At 46.7% G+C, this 18,935-nt stretch overlaps 1 protein-coding gene across 6 annotated transcripts in view; it reads right to left on the bottom strand.

Annotated features, from left to right (window-relative positions):
- Nucleotides 1-300: 300 nt before the first annotated feature.
- Nucleotides 301-18,935, bottom strand: part of LOC135915395 (irregular chiasm C-roughest protein-like) — a 407,803-nt gene continuing 389,168 nt past the window's right edge. For all 6 annotated transcript variants that reach the window (XM_065448440.2, XM_065448443.2, XM_065448444.2 and 3 more), the window contains 8 exons: nucleotides 18,325-18,467; nucleotides 13,008-13,262; nucleotides 11,486-11,607; nucleotides 7,452-7,626; nucleotides 6,720-6,830; nucleotides 5,382-5,608; nucleotides 3,900-4,219; nucleotides 301-2,676 (listed from right to left, as the gene is read on the bottom strand). In XM_065448440.2, the coding sequence (XP_065304512.2) occupies nucleotides 2,619-2,676; nucleotides 3,900-4,219; nucleotides 5,382-5,608; nucleotides 6,720-6,830; nucleotides 7,452-7,626; nucleotides 11,486-11,607; nucleotides 13,008-13,262; nucleotides 18,325-18,467 (1,411 nt within the window). In that variant the 3' untranslated portion in view covers nucleotides 301-2,618. The remainder of the gene's footprint in view (nucleotides 2,677-3,899; nucleotides 4,220-5,381; nucleotides 5,609-6,719; nucleotides 6,831-7,451; nucleotides 7,627-11,485; nucleotides 11,608-13,007; nucleotides 13,263-18,324; nucleotides 18,468-18,935) is intronic.

Genomic DNA, 18,935 nt, shown 5'->3' with positions numbered 1-18,935 from the left:
GATTCCAACGTGTGCGTTGCAAAGGAAAGTCTGGGAGTGTTCGCAAAGAAAACTTTGCTTTAAAAAAAATAGGTTAGTTAGAACCTCGCAGCCGCCCCCCAACCCCCCTCCCCCCTCCTTTTCAGGCAAAAAAAAAATGTGACTATGCAGTGCTATAGTTCTCTTTCCAGAACTCGTATTACGAGGTTTCGGCACAGCTTGCTCGCAGCATCTGCAGCATCAGTCTCTGCTTCGATGCCCGAGCGTAACAAGAGTTGCAAGAAGTGACAGTGCGGGCCAGTGAGCAACAACACATCTCGCTGAAACTCTCATATAGGTTTAATTAACATGCACACGCACAATGTTTCGCCTTGATAAAGTGAGCAAATTCTCATCAGCATATATCTGTACAGATGCTATCGAAGAAATAAAAACAAGGAAACAAGCAAATAAAGGAGGCAAACGAGCGCGAAGCCAGAAGGGGGCGCGATTTGTCATAACGCCGGGAAGTGCTTCTTATGTACAGTGATGATTTCGCTGCTCTGTTTTCCGTGCGTCACACATTGGAAAGCTGGAGGTCGAAAGTTACAGTCACGGTCACAGAAACACACGAAGAAGAAAAATAAAAAGGCAAACAACACACGACTCGGTGTGCTTCCAGTAATAACATCTTGGGAAAGGAACAGGACATCCTTTTAGCACCGAAAGTCGTCCTTTCTCGGGCGTGCTTAATGACTCGTTAGACTCGCCCCAACACACGTGTCCTGGGGTGGCGTACATGGCAGTCCAGTTCACGATACAGTGCACATGACAAAACAGCTCAGGCAGTCACACAATTTAGGGAACCCTGCACAGGGACACAGTGAAATTTAAAATGATCACTGCTTTGCAAGCAAATTGAGACGTATCTTATTAGGAAACCACGCTTGCATAGAGACAAGTACTGCTTTTTTCTTCTTTTTTCTTGTTTTGCCAAGCACACGACATGGGTCATTCACACTGTCACTGATGGGAAGAATCTGACGAAGGAAGCATTGAAAGAGCACGTCTACTGAAAGCAATGTTATGTACACCATTGAAGAGGGATAACCAACCACAATTGGCACACGCCAACCTGTTGCTTAGAAGGCCACTTGTAATATTCAACGGAACTGAGCACTTGCATTACAACAAGAAACGCACTGCACTGAAGCATGATCTAATGGAACGCTTGATAACGGTAACGCATCTTGTGTGGTCATCTTTACAGCACGAATGAGAACCTCTCTTAAAAATAACTTTTGACATGAACACAAAGAGAATAATACTAAAACTGGAAACAAGAATGTGTTTACATGTAAAACCTTAGTAAGTGGGTCAAATTGAGGATACTGCAGAGCTACCTAAAAGTGACAGCTGCAATACAATGTATGCCTTGTCTTCTGGCATAGCTATTTCACATATTTCTGCCGGACTATTTTTCTTGCATCGTCGGCTATAGCAGAAGCAGCTGTACTGTGAAATATATAGATTTTTTAAAATCACGCGAAAGCTTGGGGAAGTTGCTTATTGAGAAATTCTGTATATTTTATTTCAAATAAGGCCAGTAATGTCGGGTCGTTTTCATGGCATGTTTCAAAAATGGCCAAAAATATTAATAAAATCATAATGCCCATTTTAAGGTGCAATGACGAATTTTACTACATTCTGATACATTCAGCCCACAAGTGCTGCACTTCCTTATCACATATTGATTAAACCTAACTGCACTGCTGCTTTTTTACATATTCTGCTCAGTGCTTTCTTTAGATTGCAGTGAAATACACCCCGAGTCTGTTGCCCGCAACTTCGCAGGATGTGCTGCACACAATACATCACACATCACTGTATATGGCACATTTTACTTGCAGGCTGCGAGTTATTGCATGTAGAATTATGCAAGATGAAGAGCGGTCATCTGTCATGGGAAGTCATTCCTAAAGCCATGAAAGGAAGTACAAAAAAAAAACAGAAAAACAGTGATTGCACTGTGTGATTACTAACACACCCAGGCAGTCAGTTAAAACATCTCTGTAATTTACCCATGGCCTAACTGCACTGTTCACATACCAGTCTTTGAGAAACAGACATTAGAAACGTTCAGTATGCTGCAAACGATGAACATGACTACTGACAAGAGGACAGCCTTTCAGCAAAAGAAGGAACATGCATTGCTCTCGGATTGGGATGCAAGAATGAAGTACTACGCTAAAAACACAGCAAGGTCACACTACTTGAGTTAATAAATAAGGCTATCCTTGCCTTGTTTTTCTTTCTAATCTAGTCAAGGAAACGTGACGACATCATGCATTGACAAATACACACGCACACACACTGATTCACACTTACATGAACAGTTAGAATTATTAACAACTCTTTGGTTCCTGACTTGAAACACCTCAAAAGTGGTGGCACCACCAGAGTCACTTCGGAAATACACGACACTTTGTGGAATTGCACCATCAGCGTCATTTCTTCTTTTTTTTCCTTTTCTCAGGGTCTGGCAAGAGTTCCCCGCACACACTCTCACTGACCGCACTATGTCCACAGTGAGGCGCACACAACACTCTTGGTTGCTTCATGGAAAGCTTAAGTCCTATTTACATCGAGGTCTCCTGCCATCATACATGGGTGGCTAGTGTGCCTGGCTTGACATGGCTTTGCTGTGATGTGATGTACCTGGATGAATAAGAATGAAGCGAAGGTGTCAGTCACTTTTCTTTAATGCCCATAATTTGTGTAAAAACGCAATCATAGGAGACAGCAGAACACAATATATTCTGACAAAACTTCCAGGCACCATAAAAAAAGTCATTTTGCTAACTTGTATAATGAGGGTGAATGGTCCCAAGAGAATAAAGAAATGTGGCTTTACATCGAACTCTGGAAATCCAGGTGGCAATAAAGGGCAAGTACCTATCGCTTAGACCATTAATTGAGAGCGAAAGTATTCTAGGCTGCATGCACATGCAAGGAAGATGAAGGGTTCCGGACCAGGACGAATTTTTCCTCCAACTGTGAAGCTTTCTTTCTGGGAAACCTGTATGGTTTCCTTTGTAGCTTGTTGCTAGTCGAGCGGATGTCAATTTCTCCCTTTCATGAACTTACTTCCATATCGCAGGCTTCACCACAACTGATTTGCTGAAAGTGCCTTTACGGTGATTTTAAAGCTCCAGGAATCGCAGATATATACATATGACGGGAGCTCAAGTTAGAAACGATGACCACTACTCATGGCTGCGGCAGTGAAGAAATAAGGGAAAGTTCGATCACACAGTTTGCATGAAAAACAGGGTCCATATTTACAACACTAGTCTCGTGTAAGAACATGTCTTCATTGGTCAGCATTTTGATGGCTACCACTCACGATAGCAATTTGCGTCAAAACGAGACGATCACCGCGGCGATAGCCAACCGTCTATACGTACAGTAGTTTTGTAAATAAGGGATTTGATCAACATACTGTTAATGGAGGGCGAACGAGTGAAAAGCCTTACAAAACGTTTTCAAACTACTGCATATTGCCAGGCCTACCGGTGCGCCATGTTGGAGGGCTCTGCTGTAGGCTGTCCAAGGCTATGTAGGCTTAAAACGAGGATACCTATCACTGCCTCCACTTTTAAAATTTAAGAGAACACACAACCCGCGGACAAAGATATCATAATCGTTGCACAGCCTAAGATCAGGAGGACTCATTCTCGGACGGCCACTCTCGGCGATATCACTTTCAGTGCAGGTTGGTTGGTTGGTTGATTGGGAAAAACCGCATGAGTTGACTGGCTGGTCCAGCACTACGTCACTCGAAAGTGATTGTGTCACCGAAAGTGATCGCCCCCTAGGTACGGTGCGTTTTTTTTTTCCAGCGCCCCGAGAGCTTTCCGCAGGCGCCTACAATCACTGACCTGTTCTGCGGCAGGGTCGCGCACGAAGCACCGGGCACACCGGCAGAGTTGGCAGCGACCGACGGCATGGCCCTCGGGCTGACGTAAACGCCCTGAGGGGGCGGCAGGTTCGACTGCGAGGTGCGCAGGTAAGGGTTTGCGTACCCCGCTCGGAACCGTGGGTCGATGCCCTGGCCCAGGTCGTTGAGCGACTGCGGTGAGCTGCCGTACAGGCCACTGTCGCGGCTCGCGTTCAGCTGTAGCGAGGCTGCCACCGGAGGGGGGTTGTAGTCGCGCGAGTAGTCCACGTACGGTATGTAGCCATTGTTGTTTTGAGCCTCCTGCGAAGGTGTAGGGGGAAAAAAATAGCAGCGTTTGTCTCGGGTGATCGCAGCGATGTATCGTTTTTTTTTCTTTTTCGTATCTCAGTTTCCTTCTACTTCTAAGCACCAATCAGATGCAGTGCTGATTTATTTCTGTGCAGTTATGTGTAATTCTGGAGTACTAACAGTAACGGCAAAAGTCCCTTGTAGTCAAGAAATGCACTTCTCAGTAAACAGAACTGCATGTTACGAATACTACTTTACTTTTTTTACTTTTCTTTAATTACATTTTTTTTTGCCTGACTCCAGCTGCATATCGCGGGTCTGGCTTAGTATCTAGGTGTCATTCTTTGTAAAACACTCAGGAGTTGCCTTATGGTAATGCGCAACGTTTGAACGGTTCTACCTTTAGCTTCAACCAAGCATTTGTACCAACAGCTACAGAAAAAGTTGATTAAAAGTTTGTGAACGCAAGGCACTCAATTTAAACAAATTAGTAACAATTGAACGCCTAACCTATATTACAAAATTTGTTGTCAACTGTTGTTTTTGTTTCTCTGACCAAAGAGTTTGGTAAGGTGTCTTATTAAATAAATGTTCACGTAAACGTTATTTAATGTGTATTTACTCTTTGTACACACCTCCGTGTAACATTCCGAAAAAATTCTTAAAAATAGTTAAACAATGATAATTGAGCACTACACTGGCAAAATACTGCAATGTTGCGACTAAACTGCCTATAGAATTCTGGTAAGATTTTTAATACCAGTGTGAAGCCATGCATTTTTAAATTGCGTGGTAATGCTGAGATACCTTGAATGTGCGCACGATTGGCGATTTGTTTACAGAGGCTGGGCATGTATTTGAATATACAGTAAGTTAAACGTTTCGGTCTATGTGGGGGGTCATCCTGAACATGCTTACAGTTCAAGGGGAAGCGTGGTTGCCCGCTTTGTTTTTTGTCTCTCGCAACCTCCAAATACATGCTGAATCTACTTGCAGCCTATGGCTTTGTGCCGTAAGTGTACCAGCATGTATCCGGAGGTAGCGCGATTCCGGAGTACGAGTAAAGTGAAAAGTCCATTGTAGTCAAGAAATCCACTTCTCAGTAAACAGAACTGCATGTTACGAATATGGCACACACGTGCAATTTAGTCTGACATATACGAGCCGCACTCACCGATTTCACCGGAAACGACGAGTCTCCGTAGTCGGCGGCACTGTTGGCGTACTTGTAGATGTCAGCCGCGTCGTGCGTCCGTGCCGATTCACTATTGTCCTCCCAGTTGCGGTCGTGTTCGTTATTAGACAACGATGACGCCGTTCGGATTTCTACTTTGATGTCCGAGTCCCCAGACGACGCCGAGTCAGACTGTTTACCCTTCTTCTCAGTGTTGAAGTCGTCATCTGGGAGACAGGAGACAGAAATCATTATTGAGGACAAGATAAAGTGTTCCTGGGTATTTTTGTAACACTGACTTGCTTCTATGCATTCATCTTTTGTAATGTGGTATTGAATACTCATATGCTATTTTATACTGGTGTTTGTTCAAGTCCTTGTTATTTTCTTTGTACTGCTATATTGTCACTGTAACTTTCCTGTTTCTTCTTTCCGTGAATCCTTTCTGTTACGTTTATTTCCTCAATGGCCGCGGGAAAGCTTAGGTGTCTTTCTAAACGTGGGAAATTCACGACACCCGCGGTGTTTTTCATTGCAGTTTATGTTTGCTAATGAAAATGCCAAAATACAACTGCCGATACTACTACTACTACTACTACTACTACTACTACTACTACTACTACTACTACTACTACTACTGCAACTACTACTCGCACAACTCGCCAAAGGTGAGCCTGACACGTAAATAACTTTAGAGAGGAAACTTTGCAGACACGTACATTTCATTTAGGTTATTATGCATGAAGTGATGAGTCTCGCGACATTCATTATGCAAGTATCATTTCTGATCACTGCTGCTTGAATCACCATGAAGAAGCGACCCAAAGGAGTGCGGGCTTGTGCGAAGTCACAACAATAGGAAATGTTCAGTGATAACAAAAAGTTTGGTGTTTACTGCAGTGAACACGAAAGGAGCTCTGGCAAACAAGTAAGATCAAACGCATAGACAGATGGGTTAGTTCGTATGGAACCATGTACACATTACCGCAAAGGACATGCACACATGGCAACATCCCCCCGCCCCCACCCCATACCCCTGTGACCCTGTCTTTTCTCTCGGCGTGTGCCTGTGCCCTTCGTGCAAACGGTGTGCATGCAGTGAAATCAATCCTAGGTGGGGCATGGCCCCAACTGCAAGGCCACGTCGAATGTGCTCAGCTGTCTTTAATTAGTAGCAGCTGACCAGAGTTTTTAGTACACTGATCTCTGGAAAAGACTTTCTGACCTTCGGGAAATATTAAATATTATGTTCACCGAGTCAGTATTGACGACATCTGTAACTATAGCGTCAAGCACAGTTCTCGTAGGCATGTAAATGGCACTCGTGCTGTCACTTACCTTTGACAATATTTTTCTTTCGCAGGCAGAGAATAATAGAGATCGTCACGGTCACGACGAGCACGATGCCCCCGATGACGCCAGCCAAGATTATCACCATCGGGAGGTTTTCTGCAATGTCGTAAATGTTAGCGATGTATCAGCTGCGCATTTAACAGCGTCACACGACTCTAAGAGCAAGTGCCTGATAGCAATATATTAGATTCAGGAAGCACAAAAAGGATACATATACAATCTGTTAACAAAAATAAAAATAAGACATCGAGAATGTCTTACATTCTGGAAATACGAAATCACAGAAAAACGTACTCTTAAAAAGAACTAAGTTACAAATTCATGCCCTCCTAAATTATTTACACAATAGTTCTTCCAACACCTGCTCTCCCCGGATCTGCTGGCCTTAAGTATCCGCTGGAAGCAGATACCACATAATTTAAATCGCACGTACTTCGCTTTCCATTCTGTGCACTGGCATGTACACCTTATTTGCACACTTATGTTTACCCAAGTATACGAGTGAAAATCTCACGCCGAACAGCATTTCCCCTCAAGCTCACGCGATGCCACATTACTGACACCTTTCTTGTAAAGCGTGCTTCGCCTTTAAAATCTTACTTACGAGGTGAAGCCTAACCCATCCAAAAAGGTGAAGCGATTGAAAATTTATTTCTCTTGGCGACGTAGTGCCCCTGTCATAAGGAAACTAGCACATGTGTCTGCAGTAAGACTTACTTTGTTTTCGAACGGTGATGAGCCTCGTGTCATAACCAAACTGATTCCAAACGGAACAGTTGTACTGCCCGAAGTCTTCCTCAGCAGCGTTGTGGATGATTAGGAGGTTCCTGAGTCCGTTCGACAAAGGCTCCTTTACGATTTCGTAGCCCTGGTTATTGTCGATGTCAACCAGCTACAACAGAAAAAAATACAGAGGAATAAGTAGAAGGACGAGGTGCACGACAAACAGTTTAACGGAATTTAAAATTCTTTCAAAGTTCAACGATGAAAGTTTTGGAAGGGCATGAATTAATACTGTATAATGAAGTGTGTCATAATTTTCATTCTTCCAAACATATTGGTCAGAGTCTAGGATGACAACAGATAGTTAAGGTCTATGAGGACACAGAAAGTCATATTAAACAGTTAAGAATGTCATGGAAGGAGTAGGTGTTAAGCAATCCTATTTGTAAAGGCACCACATTTTATCACTGAACCATACAAAGACGTAGCGACTACACACACACACACACAACTAAGGGCTATACATCACGAAGCGCTTAGTCAGACGTATGTGTCCCTATTGTATCTTATGCCGATATGCAGCGCATATATAAAGATCACGCTCCTGTGATCCGCGATGACGCAAAGGCAACACCGTGTACAACTAGGGCCTCACTCATAGGCACCTCACTTCTCAGTCTACCGCAATGTTTTGAAAGAAAAAGAAACAGAAACGAGGAAAAACTACGTGGATAACAATGTTGTTGTATAGTAGTACCACAATAACATAGTTAGACCTTTTTAGTTTGAAGGTGACATAGTGGATAGGCTACTTAATCCGGCCAGCGATGAGTGTAACATCACTTATGTAATACAAGATTCGAAGTTTGCCACTTTTAGCGGCAGCAAATAACGAGTTAGCCGGAGGCTCGATGTTCGCCTTGGAAATGTGAAGCTCACGCATCTCACCAAGCCGCCTGGACAGTACCGCAGTTTTCTGAAATCATTCGTAAAGCGGCGCCGTCCACGCCTTCCAAGTCAGCCACGACTGCTTTCGTCGAGGCTAATTCCCAGACTGTGTTTGCTCCAGCGCCTTAATCGTGGCGTTTGGAAGAGACGCTTTGTAAAGATGTGTCTGCTCGTTAGCCGTTATCCTTGCGATATGCAGGAGAAAAGAAAGAAAGAAAAAAAGAAAACAAGGCCGTTGCTGGAACGCTCGAGCCACGAGCTAGCGACCACTGGGCGCAACCGATTACGGTTCTCAAAAACTATCAACGCCGACAGCGGCGACAGAAGGAACGGCCGGCTGGGCTGCCGTTTCTTCCGCGGACAATGTTTCACACGCGGCAAATTGAATGTCGCTGGCAGCGGACCCCGCGCGACGGGGCTCGCGTAGCGAAAGCGAAGACGGCAACGGGAGAGCATGAGAGCCCGCCCGGGCCGGACCCTTGTTAATCACGCCGCGACCGCGTCATTTAAGCGTGAGACGCCGCGCGGCCCGCACTAGGAGAGACTCGCGGAACGGGACAGGGAAGCGCGAGTAGACACCAGATTAATCAACGAAATGGTCCAGAAAAGTAAACTGTCGGATACCGCTAAGAGAGAGTGCGACGCTAGGATCTACAATGATAAAACGAGCGAAAGAGAGAGAGAGAGAAAGAGAGGGAGACATAGAGGGAAAGAGAGTAAAAAAAACTAAGGAGTGATACGGTAGCGAAGGAGACGGGGAAGTTGTCGAGACAACGAAACGAGCTCTAGTACAGTGAGAGCACCGGGAACGACGGAAGAGCGGACAACCCTACAACAGAACACGGGCTCCCGCGCACAGCAAGGCCAGCAGCAGCAGCAGCAGCAGCAGCGTCCGGTGGCCGTCGTCTTTCCAGCGGCCTCAATCAATACTCATTAAGGGACGTTTCGTCATCGTCAGGCCCGTTTCCTTCGCTTCACTTGGCCTTCGCCACCGAGTCCTTTACAGGATTTATGGCGGAGCCTTATCTCACACATTTTTCGTTTTGTTTCTTCCTCCCCCTCTCCCCCCGCTCTTTCTTTCTCTCTCCCCTTTTCTTTTTATTTCCTATCCGCCTCCTATCCGAACTCTCTACGCTAGCCGCTCCACTACCGGGTCCCTTCCTCGTACGTCCGACATTCTTCGGAAAGAAAAAAAAATGTAAATCAATCGAGGAGCACACGGCTCCTGGCACCGAGAAGACGCTGTTGGCCTCAGGGTTCAACGAATTGGGTTCGGCCAGATGACACTGCCGTCGCTTGCTCCTTACGCCTTTTCTCTCTGCTCGTTTTTGATACATTCATTTTTCTTTTGCCTCTCCTGCACTGTTTTATCAGTTCGAGCAAAATGAGAACCCTGGAAACTTGAGAAACAAGATGAGCCAGTATAGAAAGAAAAGCCTAAAAATCGCTACTCCCCCTCCCGTTGCCTCGGGAAAACAAAGAAAAAGAGACGTCGAACGAGGCCCTCAGCTGCACGCTACTCGTTTTTCACGGTGCGAGTGACCCTCGAGGGAGTTGTTCAAATTAAATGCGTGGCCCCGTAATGTCAGCCATACCAACCTTCCGCGCGTTCCCGAGTCTCGTCGCTTCTCTTGCCGCGCTTACCGTGTCCGCGGTCGTCTAATTTGTCGCCAGTGGGGTCTAATAACGAGACAGTCGGAGCTCATTTGCTTCTCCTCCCCGAACAGGGAGCGCGATCGAACCGAATTCCCGCGATTAAAGGGGAAAAAAGAAGTGACATACACACACGTAATGAGAAAAAAACAATGACAATAGAAACTTGCTCACACGTGACTTCAGTGGTCGAGCCACTTCATGGCTTTTCTTTTCTTTTTTTTTTAATGAGACACGGCCCGTGAAGTACAGACATATTAGGGAAATGGCCGAAACCGGACGGTGTTTCAGTAAGGGCCAAACGTTGCGTATGCGAGAAATGAGGAAACAATAAAGGTTATCTAGACTGCAGTTTTAGGCGCTAAAGATCGTATTTGAAGAGAGCGAGTGAGTGTGTTATCGCTTATTTAACGGGAAGCGCCAGAAAAATAAATAAATAAATAAATGCGCGGGAAGCGGAAGGCCTAAAGTCATGGCATACCAGAATTATCTCGCCCTTGCTGATGTACACGCTTGATAAAGCTAGGGGAGTATCTTTTAATAGCCTTGCCGTACGTAAGGTAACTTATGCAGGACGTGAAGGTAGAGAAGAAAGGGACCCACCCATGCAAATCACTTGTGCGTACAAACCCGCTAAGATTGGCAAGTGCCTCTTTTATCGTGTTGCGTTGACTGCTGCTTGAGATGACCCGCCAGTGTGAGCTATTTGTTTTCCCATCTAGCACTTCTCCACAAGAGATCGAAGATTGCTTTAGTCAGTTTTCGTTCAACGTGGCAAACGGCGCAAACAACCCACCAAGCACCTAATATATGGGCACCTTATCGGAAGTGCCGCAGGGACTGCCATTGATTATTTACTTATTAATAAAGGCTTTTTTTCTCTGTCGCTATATTCAATTTGCACGTTGCTACACTTCATTAGAACCTTTTCACGATACTGAAACTAGCTTTCCAACGGGACAGCGTGTCAAGCTAACCACAGCATACTCGTTTTTGCATTCCGGGTACACCAGCGGAGTATGCTTGTCTCGTGAAAGGGAAAATGAGGACCTGGCTGTCGTACGAAAACCGTGCGCAAGAAACAGGCCGCAGCATGCGCATCTTGTCCTTCGTGCCTTTTTTGGAACCACGACCGATACCGCCATAAAGTAGGGCAAATATGCAATGCAGAGAAGTGCGCTTAAGGAAACGCTCTGTTTCGTCATACTCGATTGTTCTACATGTTATTCGGAGGTCCAACGAACAAAGCCCCTGAATGTGAAATAGCGTCGCGTGTGTTTATGAAACTGACACTTTCCGAACGAAAAATAAAAAGGAGGAAACGCGTTTCTAGGAACGCGGCAGAGCATAGATGTAATTTTAAGAAACGAGCGTTGGAACTAGAGAGAGAGTGTGTGCGAGAGAGAGCGGGAGGGGGTGTGGATTACCTGCAGATTCCTGGACCAGGCCACCCTGGTGGGCGGTGGAACGGAGGTGATGATGCACTCGACGCGCACCTGCTCCCCTTCGACACCGTACTGAGTCGTCGGGCTGCTCACCTTCGGAGGGCCTGCAGGAAAGGAAGAAAAGAAAGAAACGATTAGCGATTCCGAATGCTTATTACGGAAAGCCGCTCGAAACACGTCTCCACGCAATGCGCTTAGAAGTGCGTCGAGAGTTTTCCGATTGTTCCAGCGCGAAGTTCGGATGGAAGCCTATTCAGAAGTAACTGCCTCGCGTCCGTGCGCCGAGGTGCAGAAATTCGGAGAAACCGTAAGGCCTTGCGAAAAGCATGCTGTCGCTCACGCCGTTCCTGGCGGCGTTCCTCGGTCGCAACTCATTCAAGTCCCCGTGACTCAATAGTGTGCGCATGCTGCAGCATCATCGCGACGTGAAACCACGTGCAGTTGGGAGATTGCCTGCTTCCACTAAATGCTCACGCAGAGCGGCGAAGCCGCACCTACGCGTCCCTTTGAAACTGATTTCGCGGTGGAGAGATTGTGACGAAGCTGATGCATTGTCTTTGATGAAGCTGCTGTCTCACCGTCGCTGCCTATCTTAGATGACCCGCCGTGGTTGCTCAGCGGCTATGGTGTTGGGCTGCTGAGCACGAGGTCGCGGCATCGAATCCTGGCCACGGCGGCCGCATTTCGATGGGGGCGAAATGCGAAAACACCCGTGTGCTTAGATTTAGGTGCACGTTAAAGAACCCCAGGCGGTCGAAATTTCCGGAGTCCTCTACTACGGCGTGCCTCGTAATCATAAAGTGGTTTTGGCACGTAAAACCCCATAATTTAATTTTTAGTCTTAGATGAAGGCCAGTCGTGTGCGTTGTTAACTTAATGAACAAACGAATCAATCAAAAACACATCAACACGCTAGTCACCACAAATAAATCAAGAAAGAAACCGTCTACGTGCGGCGAGCGATAGCGCAAAAGATAGCGGTTGCAGTTTTGTTCGGCGATCGCTCCCTTATACCGTCTACCAGCTCTGACCGGCTTAAGTGGTGGGATGAATATACGAGCGCATCGGGGCATGCCAAATATTTCCGCAGCTGGAGCGGCTAGCGCCACACACCTCTTCCTACGCGCCTTACCCACCGACTAAGGCTCACTCCATACTGTCTCGCTGCGAAACTGCCGAAACACAGGAAAGAAAAATGGAGTTTACGATCCCGAACTAGCGTTCTTAATTTCATCGGGACTCATGTGGCGCGTTTCCAAATTACCATTTCTTTTATAGTCTGCGTGCACGTCTGAATACCAAAGGCTATCCAGCTAAACTGCACCCTCAACTTACGGGCGAGGCACGGAGTGGTTTTTTTTTTTATTGCGCGTGCCGCCACCAACCCCTCCCACGCGGTCAAAGTTTGGTGGCATGCCCTGTAACCAGTAACGGCGCGCGGCGGCAGGCGCGCATCGCAGTCACGTGGCCAGGCTGCCGCCTGGCAGCACGCGGGGCCGCGCACCTTTGACGTAGACGTGCACGTCCTGGGTGATCTCCGGGAAGCCGGGCACCGTGGCGCGGCACGAGTAGCGGCCGGCGTCGCTGGGCCGCATCGCCGGGATGACGAGCGTCGGCTGGCGGGCCAGCACGCGCTCCGAGCCCTCGTGGCGCCACACAATGTCCGGCTTCGGGTTGGAGTCCACCTCGCACCGCAGCGCCACCTCGGCGCCTTCCTCGGCGGCCACCGTCTCGGCCGCGCTCTTGAACGCCGGACGGTCTGCGCAGGGGGAAATAATGAAGAGGCAGACTGGGTTACCACAAACGTCGTCGGCATGGATGGATGAATGGATGGATGAATGGATGAATGAATGGAAGGATGAATGAATGGAAGGGTGAATGAATGGATGAATGCGCCTTAGAGCCTCGAACCAACATAGAGGCTATGTCAATGTCCGCAATAGATGTCTTCGGCACGAGTTTGACAAGCAGTGGGTTTTCTGCAACCTGTTCATACTACGCGCAAAAAAAGAAAGAAAGAAATAGGGTAAGAAGCACTTGATGTGACATGCTTTCGAAGGCGACAGAGAATTAGATGGTGTGAAGAAATTAAGAAAATTTGAGCCATAAGAGGGAATCAGCTGGCGCAAGACGGGGCAATTGGAGATCGCTGGTGTAGAGGCGTTCGGCCGGCAGTGCACAAAAGTAGGCTGCTGCTGCTGCTGCTGCTGCTGATGATGATGATGATGACGATGACACGTGAAGCTTTGATGATGAGTACTTCTTGTTGGGCTAGCCAGCGAAACATAGGAATTAGAAAAGGGGGCGCAAATTAACACACACATCCCCAATTCTGTCTATCCTTCATCTCTGTGTGCGAGTTAATTCGCGCCCCCATTTGTAACAGCTACATCCATGATGAATTAAAATTACCAGTCTGGAATACTGACCAGCCTGCCCTGGTCTAGCAGTTTGGTGTAAGTATAACTACTACATAGCGCGTCTGCGTCCAAACCTTATAGTAAGCAATAAGCGACGATAGCGTAAACATGGGCAGTCAGTCTGTTGTAGTGTTGGGAATCTTGTGAAGTGTTTGTCTCTGAATTTTGCGGACTAACTCGCCGTAAGAAAAAAAAAAAAACACTGCACCCCATTCTGCTCAAAGTCATTAGGTAGATGAATGATGGCTTCGGGAAAGGTTTAGTTTCAGCAAGCAACGTATGCGCCACGACCAGGTGGTAGCGATCGCCAGGCGATTAGGTACCGCGATGTAGCTCAAGCTTGTTGTGAGATGTTCTCACTACTTTTCTTGAGTTTTTGTCGTCTTCGAAGAAGTTACTCAAACGCCAAATTACGGAATTATTACGATGGTGTGATTTTATATCACTGGAGCACGACGGTTTCATCAGGTTGCTCTAGTTATTCTGGGCTTCTCACCACGAGCGACAAACTTGCCTACTCAGTCCCCGAGGTACTTCGGAAAGCAGAGCCATCAGCAACATTTTCGGCAACGATGAATGTAAAGCCTTTTCTAATAGCGTTTATAGATAATATTCAACCACAGTAATAACTTCAGACAAGCTTGCTGCCCTGATGTATTGGCGCGTATAGAAATATGAATCTGGCGGGTCTTTTTTTTTTTTCGTTTATCGCCATGTTTTAAAATAACAATGGAATAAGAAACAAAATAAAATGGTTTTGTTATATGAGGGCGCCAGTGGAAATGTCGCGCGGACGAGAAATCTCGGACTACAAGGCAACGACCAATGAACCAGCGCAATAGGATTTGGGTGTTTGGAAAGAAAAGACGACTAAGCCATTTCTCACAACTCAGTATTCGCAGTCTCCAACAAATCTGGGGGGAAAAAAAGAAGAAAGAAAGACGGTGACACAGACATCTCACTTCCTAGCATTACACTTTGTCACGGTAGTAAGGTCACCCAGCCGTGCGAACGGCAATACGAACCCTTCGCTATAACGAGCAAAATAAAATGAACGTCACCCGGAAGGGCGGTTATTGTTTAGGATGGAATGAATTCGCTTTACAGAAATCCTACACACTCGTTTCTAGAAGAATAAGAAAATGAAAAAAAAAAAGAAGGCGACGTCGGATAGAGTGAAATCGCATCGCCGAGGCCCTCTTCCAAAAAGCGCGCGGCGACAAATGGCTATTGACAGCCCTTTCGTACTTCCTAAACGTGAAAAACGAACGCCCCGATGAGTTTAAAAAAATAAGTACGAGAGGAAAAAAAAAAGAAGGTTGAAACGGGGGGGAAACGTCTCCTCGGCGAGCGAAGTCCTTGAGCGATCGGTGGTCGAACACGTAAATTTGGCGCACAAAGCGCGCCGGAGTTGTCCCTATCGCCCTTAAAACGTCACGGCTTGTTTTTTCTCCAGCTCGGGAGATGTTTTGCAGGCGCCCCCCATTCGGACAAGCGAAAGCTCCCTAATCAAATTTTGCGAGCTCTCCCTTCCCTTATACGGCTGGCGCTGCACGGCTAGCTCTCTTACACGTTTCCTCGACTCTCCTCAGTCGCTCGTTCTCTTTCTTCCGTATTTTTTTTCTCATTTATTTCTGGCAAACGTAAGAAGTGGGGATGTAAGGCGCAGGAAAAGGAAAGCGTCAAGTGCCAGCACACTCTGGGCATACAGTTCTACCGAGAGTAAAAGAAAAAATGGCGGAAAAGGAAAGAGAGAGATCTGGTCTGGAGAGGGAAGCATAAAGGAAACAAGCGACACAGAACCGCATCGAAGAGCGCTACGCGTAGGAATACAAGGCTTACGAGACAGACAGATAGTGCGAGAAAGGAAGTGCGCGAAGAGAATCGTAAACAAAGGAAGGGAAAGGGAAAGCAGAAGCCGAGAGTGGGTGAGAGGTAGGGGCAAGGAGAAGAGACAAGAAGCCAGAGTAGTCGGTATGTATTGGCCAGCTCTACACACACGAAAGCACATAAACTAACAGAAAGAAAGAAAGAAAGAAAGAAAGAAAGAAAGAAAGAAAGAAAGAAAGAAAGAAGTGCGAGATCTCATTCACTTCTAACGGCTGTCTCTCCGTTTTTCCCCCTCTCTCAAACGGTATTTCCCCTTGGCGTTCCGCTCCACTTGCGAGTCCGCTATTTGCTTCTTCTGATGCCCAGTCTTCTTCCCCCAACCAGACACTTTATTATTTTTTTTTGCGTTTGCGTTATTTCTTTGCTCCTGTAGACACAGAAAGCAGCCCGACGTGTATCGCTGGCGAGCGAGCGCGTGTGTGTACGTGTATAATATATAACAGGCGTATTTTCGCGCGGACCCTAAGCTGGAAGGGAAGCAAAGGAGAGTTATGACTTTCTCGACATTCTGTTTCGTTACAGCAGAGGGGAGGCGAGGAGGAACCCCGGAATAGAGGTAGGAGTTGAGGGAAGGGAGGGAGCGGGGGGGGGGGGGAGGGAGACAGACAGGGCCCTTCTTTATTTCTCTCCGGACAGCCATGCCACGAAAGCTGCGAAGATTTGTTCAAACGGAATGTAGGTCAGAAAAACGCTCGCTTTGAAGAACGGACTAAAGCGAGCGGCGCGCGCACGCGGCTGGCAAGGAAAGAAAGAAAAGAAAGAGAGAAAAAAAATTAAAGCATTTGGACTTTTAGGAAAGCAGAGCAAAAGGGGAAGCCCCGTCAGGGCCGCTTATACGCAGCGAAGATAACTTGCCGCCGCGGTGCCGGCTCATGTCACGAAGCAATGGATAACCGTTGCAGCGTACCCTGCTTTCTTTCTCTTTATTTTTTTATTTGTTTCCTTTCGTCAAGATCCTACTAACTTGTTCCTTCAGCCGCGTTAAGCTACGGCTTCGCTCACTGTCGAGAGATAGTTTAATGTATAACAGAAGGAAAAGGCCGAAAGGGTCGCTCAAGGGAAATATGTGCTTTGAGCTACTTCACGAGAAATTCTGCAAAGCCAGTCTCGCAAGTTTTACCCTCGTTCACCGATCAATGTTAGGACAATTAAAGGGCTACTCGTCTGCTGTCAAGTTTATTCAACCTATAAAAAACAAATTTTAAAAAAGATTGAAGGCGCCCTGATAATCATCACATGCTCGGCGGCTGAAACAGCAACGAGGAATTGTATACGAGTTGGGATAAATTTTAATGACGTGCCTTCCGCAGAACGATCCAAGTCGACTTGGCAACGCCTGCCAGAACTCTCGCGACGTGAAGCGTAGAGAACGTCCAGGAATGCTCCATCGCGTGGCGATCCCCAGCGGCGTGACGATGACCTCAAGAGCAAGGTATATTGATTTTTTGACGAAAGAGGTCTAAAGCTTACTGCGCATCATATTTCGCCCCCTTTTCCGTCCCCCTTTCCGTTTCCCCTTTTCCGTTTTCATTTCCGTCCCCCTTTCCCTTTCCCCAGTGTAGGGTAGCCAACCGGGCTCAGTCCTGGTTAACCTCCCTGCCTTTCTTTTATCATTTTCTCTCTCTCTCTCTCTCTCTATTTCGCCCACTATCGCGTCTCTTCTTCGCCTCACAGGCTACGCCGTAAATTGCGCGCCTTGTTTAAAATCTTTTTTTGCCTGTAGGTACGGAAGAGTCGTAACGCTCCATTGTAGTGTGTGAATTAGAAAATACTAACTCAGCCCCCAAACAACCATCCCGCCGCTTTTAGAAATTAAATGAAATTATGGGGTTAAACGTCCCAGCGCCAGGACCAAAGTGCGTCCGCCATGCTCAGCTACAATAAGCGAATAAACCTCAGAAAATGAAAAAGAAATGAATAAGGAAAGAAGGTAGAGGAGGAATGTGTCGACGAGTTGGAAGATAAACTTGTGGTGCCTCATACTGGTCGCTCTCTCTCGCTAAACAAAGCGAAATTCTAAATTTTAGCGCTACCGCTAATCACGCTCCTACAGTGTTAACAAAGACGGAATATGGCTGGTAAATGTCTTTGTTAGTCTAATACAGCTTAATCCTCGTTTGAGACGTCCATTAGAGCAGTCGGGGTAATCTGAGCCGTCAGATAACTCTGAATCAGCCTGTAGAATCAGCAACGTCGTTAAGTAATTGAACTGTAGCTTCAGCCGTTACCGCAAGGTATACCGTAAGGTCGGGCGTTAACGTAACATTAAATTGCAATGTCAATGCTAACGTCAGACATAAGTAACGTGAAAAAAAACCTGACTAACACCCGTTCGTTCCTCATGAATCCAAATGTACGACAGCGCGACTTGGAACGAGGACAGAATCCGCAAATCAGACAAACGCTCGTCCTTGCGTGCTTTTCGGCATTTAGTCTCCGTTCCAAGTAACGCTGTTACAGACTGCGGTCGGATGGGAATAGAAAAAAAAATAAGATCCCGCATACACTCACAGTGGATGTTGAGTGTGTGCGTAGACTTCGTCGTTCCGACATCATTGCGTGCCTCGCATGTGATCGTGTCTCCGTTGAAGCTTCGCGTCACCCGGGGCAGGACCAGCTCCGTCGTGTGGTCGCCCGCGATGATCTCGTCGTTCCTGAAAAGCGTGGACAAGGAAGACAAGGCGATAAGTGCTGAGCGACGACTGCACGTCTAAGTGAACGCGAATGCGCATTTCTAACGGGTTTCCCGGCACTATCGACGCCACATTTTTTTTTTTCATGGATAAATATAGCAGCTGACATTATAGGAAATAGTAAAACTTATTTACTTTTCGATTTCTTACGCGTGATCTCTTAAGATGCGCAAAAGCGGAGCGCAGAGAAGCATGGGTGTTGAGTTACATGCACGGGATTAGGTCAGGACATCGTCATTATATGCAGAGAAAATGAAATACAAGCAAGGTTTGTTGTGCGGGACGCTAAGAAACTAACTTTTAATTGGCGTGAGCTGAAACAAAAATGTAACGCCCCTGTTTCACGGAGTTAATCATGTTGAGCCGAAATGCCGAGATTAACGGTGCAGGCGAGAACACACACACCCGCGCACATACACGCACACACAG

This window comes from Dermacentor albipictus, chromosome 4 (assembly GCF_038994185.2).
Source record: "Dermacentor albipictus isolate Rhodes 1998 colony chromosome 4, USDA_Dalb.pri_finalv2, whole genome shotgun sequence".
Lineage (NCBI taxonomy): Eukaryota > Metazoa > Arthropoda > Arachnida > Ixodida > Ixodidae > Dermacentor > Dermacentor albipictus.
This window is presented reverse-complemented; position numbering and strand designations above follow the sequence as displayed.